This window comes from Komagataella phaffii, chromosome 1, assembly GCF_000027005.1.
Source record: "Komagataella phaffii GS115 chromosome 1, complete sequence".
Lineage (NCBI taxonomy): Eukaryota > Fungi > Ascomycota > Pichiomycetes > Pichiales > Pichiaceae > Komagataella > Komagataella phaffii.
In genome coordinates this window covers 2,603-10,238 of record NC_012963.1, presented here as the reverse complement: position 1 = coordinate 10,238, position 7,636 = coordinate 2,603, and the positions used below count along the sequence as shown (strand labels likewise).

The following is a 7,636-nucleotide window of genomic DNA, read 5'->3' as shown; positions in this document are numbered from 1 at the left end:
GCTGGGCTTATTATATTTATTTGATTTTGATCGTTTTATTTGTAAGGTGTTTAATCTACATACCTATTGTTGTTTCATGTACAACGCTAAGTCTACTAACTCTTTACTTGAGAGCAGCGCATCGTCAAAATTCACCTTTCAGCTCTTTAGGTTGAGCCATTGGAATGTTTAAGGGGGTTTCGTTGAATTTAAATATTGTCGTTACAGCACCTTGAAGCATTACGAAATAATTATGGTAAAAATCTTTTTTGGCCTGTTTATACGTGGGATAAACTATACTATTATCAAAGTGGAAAAGATTTTGGGATTTACGATTTGCCTATTAGTTTAGAGCTTCCACCTCTGGCTTCTTCCACTGACGATTGTTTACAGCAACCACCATGGCAATGAACCATCTTGCTAGGAATGCAGGACAAATTAAGCACCACAGTTTGAAGACTGCTGATATGGGCAAAGAATTTCTCTATATTATCAACGATAAACTGCAAAGTTGGAGAAGTTGGTGGGACAAAAAGCTAAGACGACGTGATTAAAATCCACTATTAGTTGAGCAGATTTCTATGACATATCATGATAGTGTGCTATCACTATACATCAAAATATTACCAAAATATTTGGGCTTCAAGCTTGAATTTTACAGATCAATCTCCCATAGCACCATATTCCTGGTGCATTGATCGGAGATTTTAACAGTCTTTGAACCAATCCAGGGAAAGAATTTGCTGTTTGTTCCTTGATGGCTGAATTTATCTGAGTTTATCCTTGCTATTTATGTCGCTATAATCAACGTCACTCTGATAAACGGTGGCCTTTATCATGGACAGTACACGTCGGGTTTTCAGAAGGCAAAGAATCTTCTGACTCAATTGAAAGATAAGGCAAGTGTGACGGGGGAATTTGTCTGGACTTTAAAAATGGTAAGTTACATGCGCGTATTGAGGTACAAAGAATCGTTGAACAGCGTGACAGATATTGGTATTGACCACGGTGCTAATAACGTCAAGAAAGCTAGTTTTTAACAGTTTGAGAGGAATAAGGAAGAAATCCAAAAGCATATTGACGAGAACGAATTGAAAGTTTTTAAAGATCAGCATATTAGAGATACTGATGATATTAAAAGAGGAGAGTTGACTATAAGGATGATATTCAGATTCGTCTGGTGATTTATTTGCCAGCTTAACGTAGTTTGGTCAAAGAGTCAATGAAAGCTAATGTTCACAATAACAAAACGCCAGGAAGGTATAAAACTGGGTAGAGTGTGCTTTGCACTCTGGTGACAGCAAGTGCCTGGCTAAGTTTGAGTTTAGTTTTTTCAAATGAATGAATGCTGGAGGATTAACAAGTTCCCACCTGACACCAGCTACTACTGTGCAGGAACTGGTACGTCAGGCTTCATGCTGCTAATTGGGTCAAGGTCAATAACGAAATAATCACATGTAATAGTTTTTCATGGGTGCTAACTTGCTTTGCAATTTATCAAGAAATAACTTATATACCGTCGACAGCAGTTTCCAACAACTTTGAACTGAGTTCGATTGTTAGCATGACTGTTTGTGTTTAAAAACCTGAGCAATAATGCAACGAATTGTTTTCATGCTAGCTAGTATCAGCTTTTAACTTGGGTTCTTTGGCTGTTTTCTTATGGATTGCGTCTTCTGGAACTCTTTTGGATAACCCAACATTCAAAGGTAAAGAAAAGCTATGTCCATAAATTTTTTCCTGTTACTGCCAACCTCTACACAAATCAATCGAGGAGAAGGTTCTAAAATTGATGTTTTCAGACAACTCTCAATTCGGCATGGGTTTACACTTCTGAAATAAATAATTTTGAGGAAAGACGCAATTCTTTTGATACCTCTTTTCACCCACATTCAATGGTATCTGTAGTATCAATGAAACTAACTGTTGGAAGTTAATTCGACTAGCTGGTCATTGATTTTGGAGTGGACCTCTAAAACAGATTTTCTTCAAGGCCAGCCCCGTATTTCCTGAATCCGTGATATTTAACAGAAAACACCCCTAATTCAAGTTTAGGCAGCCACGTAACTAGATTAACTTTTGGTTGATAGTTGCCTATTTCATTTTGGCTAGGGAATGAGACGACAATTCGGTATTTTTTGGGATCCTTGCATCTAAGATCGCGTGCATGTAGAAATAGCCTTGTATAACGTATTGAATATCTGTACAGCAGCAAAATCATCAATCAACAACTAAGACTCTTTGCAACACTATAAATGAATAGATATCATTTCAGAGAAATAGCGACTACCCACCTTACTATAAATAAAACTCGAAGTATACTTTTACATTTGGCTGTGAGGATATTGCAGGGTCTAAAGTGTTACTATTTGTTACCAATTTCCTACATTACCAGCATGAATAATGCAGTTAGTCACAACTGTTATCGTTTTCTTTTGAGTTTGGCCATTTCAGAAGTTGCATGATGCGCAAGGTAGATTTACCCGAATAGTACTATTAATTGAAAATGTGGTGCCATGCCAAGCATACGCGCAGCTGCAACTAAGAACTAGTAAATGTCTTCAGGTATTCATGATCGTGTGAAAGAGTGTTGTTACTAAAGAACGCATTGTTCCAGACTGTAAGTATAACCGCTTTTCAAATGCTAGGACCGATTATGGCTTGAACAACAAAGTGGTCCTAAATTTGGTTGCCTGTAACTGGATCAAACTTTCAGGCTGCTTTATCCGTTTTATTGTTCCGGTGACGTACCAGAAAAATCACTTGGTTTAGCCTACTGCAAATGCTACAATACGGACATACACTATAGCGCATCTATTATTTAGGAATTTTGCTGCAATGCGAATTTGTGTCATTATGTCGTGCTAATTGCTGTTTTCTTCGTGATTGAAAAAGAAATGGTAATTACTGAAGTTTCCAGGAAAATGGCATGGAAGCGACGTGAATATAGACAGAATTGAAAAACAATTTTCAAATATATCGAATACAGCCTGTCAACTCAAGATCCCGAAACCAGTACAAATGCATACGAATCATGGAAATTGTAAACGAAACATTATCAATGATGAAGAGAAATCTGCAAAATTAAACATCCACGTCTAAGAAGAATAGTAGAGGTTATTTTTTTTTCCTAAAAGTAGATTTTATGAGGAATGTGTACAGTAAGGCGCCACTGGTGCAGATTGGAGTGTGACATAGAAATATCTCACTCGGGCATAATTTGAACATCCTTTCGAGAATTCCATATCAATTCTACTCCCAGTTTAGAACCCAATGCTGCAACTCTTTTGTAGAAATATGCATGCTGGCGTCATACATGGTACGCGGCGACTTGTCTGATTGTCCGCTACGTCTAAAATTGCGAGCTAATGTGCATGCAGAAAGGCAAAGAACTATTTCTTTTGCAGCACTTAGACCCTACCACTTTCATTTGAGACTCAATAAATGTCGCTTTTAAAACTTGTGGCCAGTAACTTACTTTTTGAGTAGTAAAGCAGTCACCTTTTTAATTAACCCCTAGACAGACGATAAAACTAGATGACTTCATTAGTTTGGGGGAAAGCTATCGGATTGTGGTTGAGAGAACGCGCTTCTTCGTATCTGCATATAAAGACATGTAGCAAACCGCGCTATGCAACCAAAATTCAATCTAGAGTTTCCAAGAAATTTTGAGTCATCGAAAGATGGAAATAAGAAGAGAAATTTTTTATTCTGCTTCGTTTGAAAAATTTGGCTCTCGTATTCATAACTATAGTTCAATCTAATTGTTTGCTGTTGCAATTTTGTTGCTAGATTCATCCAGTTGAACCATGTAGTAACTTTGCATAGCCCGCTGCAGAGCTGGCTTAAGTTTAGACCATTCCAAAATCTTTATACACTTGTCAAATAATCGTGGTTTTCTGACGTCGTATGTGTTAATACGATGGGCCAGCTCTGCAAAATAATCATCGTTGCATGTTGGCAAGAAACCTTGTTTCATGGTTTTCCTGGACGAAGAAACTAGGCGTTTGGACCAGAACTGAGCCAAGTTGGATCTCACACGCCCTCTTTCTTTTCTCATTTGATGAGGATCTGAGATTGAAGAGCTTCCGACCAGTAATTCTATAATCTTTATGACTTCAACACTGGTGATATAGTACTTGCATCCAAATGAGTCCTTAACCATATCGCGGTTACGGCCATCCAAATCTTTGTTGACACAGTTCTCCTCGTCAGACTCGTTGTTGTTGGTAAGACATCTTAGACACGAAACTTCCAACACTTTGACATTAGGATTGAATACAGGCCTAGTTTCCGGGTTCTCTACAGCAGACCCGACAATGGAAAAGGAGGCTACGATTTCATTGGAGTCGAACAGTCTCTCAATACGAATGATTCTTCTACTGTCTTCGAGTTCATACTCGTTCCATTCCGGTAGACACATATCTTTACAGCTACTGTATTCCAATCGTAGACGGGCAGTAACATAGCGCGCTCCAGGAAATAATGGTTTCTTGGGCGGTTTGCAGTTGCTTCCTCCGAAATTACGTCCACGGATCAGCGGGATCCATGAATGATTGAGAAATTTTGATGTCGCAACAACGATGTCACTAGAAACATTGAGACTTTCAATTTCATTTTGGTTTCTAAGCTGAAACATTCGTCTTTTGGTGTTGACAGCTGTCTCCAATGAGTTTGTGGATGTTTTCATGATGCTTACTGGGTCACATTTTACTAAGGGACATGCTGGCGATTGTGGTTCTTTCTCAAAGTTTTGGTCGTAAGAGTATAGCTTCTCAAATGATTGGTCAGAAGATAGACCTAAAGTTGAGTCCACAGACAATGAATTTCCTTCCGGGGCGGCACCACCATCAACAGCGGAAAAGGTGTTTGTGTCTATAAACGATTGCACTGAGCTTATTTGTGGGATGCTGGAGTAGACAAACATAGAAGACTGTGAGTTGAATATGTTTTTGGTAAGCATATCAGGCAATAGATACGGTTCTTGCTGATCTTCTGTTTCAATCTTGAGTTCCTGATGGCAACTGGATTGATTCTTGTGTCTTTGTTGTGGTTTCTGGGATTGCTCCGGATCAGCATTTATTGAAGAAGATAGCATAGAGTGGAGTGTTGTGTCATCGAATGATGAATTCACAAAATCGGACTCCAAGAGGTCTCCTGAAAGCTTCTCTTTGTTATAGCAGCTAGAACTGAATCCATTGCTACTATTTGTCCTGAAATAGTCCCCAATCTCAGCAAGCATCTTTGACGTATCGGCGAACAGAGTGCTCAAAATGAATAAAACTCTACTTGGTGAGATTAATATAGCCTGTAGGCCGAGAGTTGAAGAAGAATTATTTGGGGAAAACGCAGGAAATTGGCTGAATGGTTTTTAATTAGGCTTACGAGTTCAGTACCACAATTCAGTAGCGCATGTACAAAAAAAGGGACCGGGACTAGAAAAAAACAAATTCAACTTCAAGAAAAGTAAAATATGAGAGGAAAGGCGTACATGAAGTAGCCCAACTTGTTCTGGAAAGCATTAATACATCCTATTTGAGCATTATGCAGTATGCACAGCAATGTTTTCAATTCTTTCTTTTCGCGGTCACTCGCACGTGAAAAGTTTTTCTCTATCTCACAAGATGCATGTGGATGATTATGTCCCACTTTGATAGCTGCATCGGACAGAAATCCTTAGTGGTTTATTTGTGATACTTCTTTTCTACTGAAAATCATGAAATTCTTTTATGGGGCAACAAAGTCATAATTCTCGGCTGTGATGTTTAGCGAGTTCCGCTTATTCTTTGTACAGATCGAAGCAGCTACGTGAAGAAGTTAGTTAATGTTTGACCAATATTTTTTTTTATATGATTTTGTCCGTGATTGGCCAGCCACACGATATTAAGATGCAGCCAAGAGAAAATTTTATTCCAATCCACGTGACAGCATTATCTAATAGATAAACATCAGTTAAAAGTTAATCTAGTTTATTCGCGGTACAAGCTACGCTGAGAGGATAGCCATGCCTTGGCATATCCAATTTAGGTTTAAAAGTCAATTCAGAGTCAAGGTTTATTACTTGCAGGCTGCATGCGAAGTATTATCTGATGATATCACATTCCGCACCCTTCAATCGGGGATACACATTAGATATTAACCGTGGCGAAATCAAGCGGTAATATTACATTTGAGGCTCAGCTTATGTGCCACCTACCCGGGAGTTCTCAAATTGGCATTTTGACTTTTCCCGGTAGCTATACTCAATTTTTGATTCCCGTGTTAGTACTGTTGATCATCAGGATTAGTCAAACAATATGTTTTGCTTGTCTACTTCTCGAATGTAGGCGCGCGCGTCTAGAACTTCGCTGGTTACATTCATGTTAGTCTCTGCGCACTCAATTAAATTGTTGCCACCACTTGAGGTTGCGTAGATGATCATATGTTGTTTATTCAACACTTGCATGAAACTAAGTGTGGATTTTAAAAAGTTCGGTTATATCCTGTTTTGTAATGCCTTTATATTGAAATCTGCTGATTTACACGCCACTTCCCCAATCTGTCCTTCGATCAGCCTGAACTGCGCAAACTCAGGTGCATCAACTTATTATGCATGATGCATGTGATGCAGTCTTGAAATTACAGCGTATAATCTTTGAATATATACGGAGACTGTAGATGAGCATAATTACTGGACCTAAAATTGAAGGCTATAGAGATATCAGTGCCGCTTTTCAAAATGCTATGACTTTGTGGGTCAAACATGATACGTATGTTTTCACTAGAAACATTGTACTGCAACGCATCTATTGATTTATTACGAAAATGCAGCAACCCAATTTAGGTCATCTGATAATGGTAGTTGTCAACTTAAAGTTCAGAATGAAACCCCAATCGTTCGATTCCCAAAAAATGCTGCTTGTAAATGGCGGGAAAGTAAACAAAACTACATCGAGGAACCCAAGTAAACAATTAATTATTGTGAATGGAGGTAATGGAGAATTTTTTATCTGAACATGGTCTTATTTGTTTTCTCCTTCGCACTGTATTCGTTGTGGTTTAGAAGTCAGGCCAGAGTTGGACCTATTACAATGATATAATCGTTTCAAACCTGTTCAAAACAAATTTCTTTCTTGCGGGTTTGAGGTTCCTTTTTTTCTGTCACTGGCTTCAAAACAAAAGTTTACCGTATAAAGTTCCAGCACTTCCTGTGGTTGGCTATGCTACGGTCAGGACAACCGAAGAGAACCATTAATTTGAAGAGACCACAAAAAATAACCCTATAAGGGAATTAAATTCGGCATCTGATTTACGATTGGTATATAGTTTGATGGATTTCTCATCTTGTGGCTCACATATCAATCTGCTTGCTAGCCATCTTGAACTGATGAAACAGATTCTTTTTAGTCCGAAGATACGAAAGCTTTATTTAAACATCTGGTATTGACACAACTGAGGATTATTTCATCATTATTCGAAATTTGCGTTCTTTCCAAAAATTCTACTTAATTCTACTTCATACGCACTTTGGCCTCCGTAGACAACAAAATCAAACACACTAATGGATTGTTCCACAATCTGAAAAAGCCTCAGGACTTTCTATCGCACTGATTTTAGCGCCAGCACAAGTACTGTATGACATTGCAACTAACATTGGCTGGTTCCATCCCTATCCTGC

At 38.4% G+C, this 7,636-nt stretch overlaps 1 protein-coding gene across 1 annotated transcript; it reads right to left on the bottom strand.

The window, feature by feature from the left end:
- Positions 1 to 3,739: 3,739 nt before the first annotated feature.
- PAS_chr1-3_0003 (Hypothetical protein) lies at positions 3,740 to 5,221 on the bottom strand (the record flags this gene model as incomplete). Its single annotated transcript, XM_002489298.1, has 1 exon — positions 3,740 to 5,221. The coding sequence occupies one exon, from the start codon at positions 5,219 to 5,221 to the stop codon at positions 3,740 to 3,742; it is 1,482 nt and encodes a 493-aa protein (XP_002489343.1).
- Between the last annotated feature and the right edge of the window lie 2,415 nt (positions 5,222 to 7,636).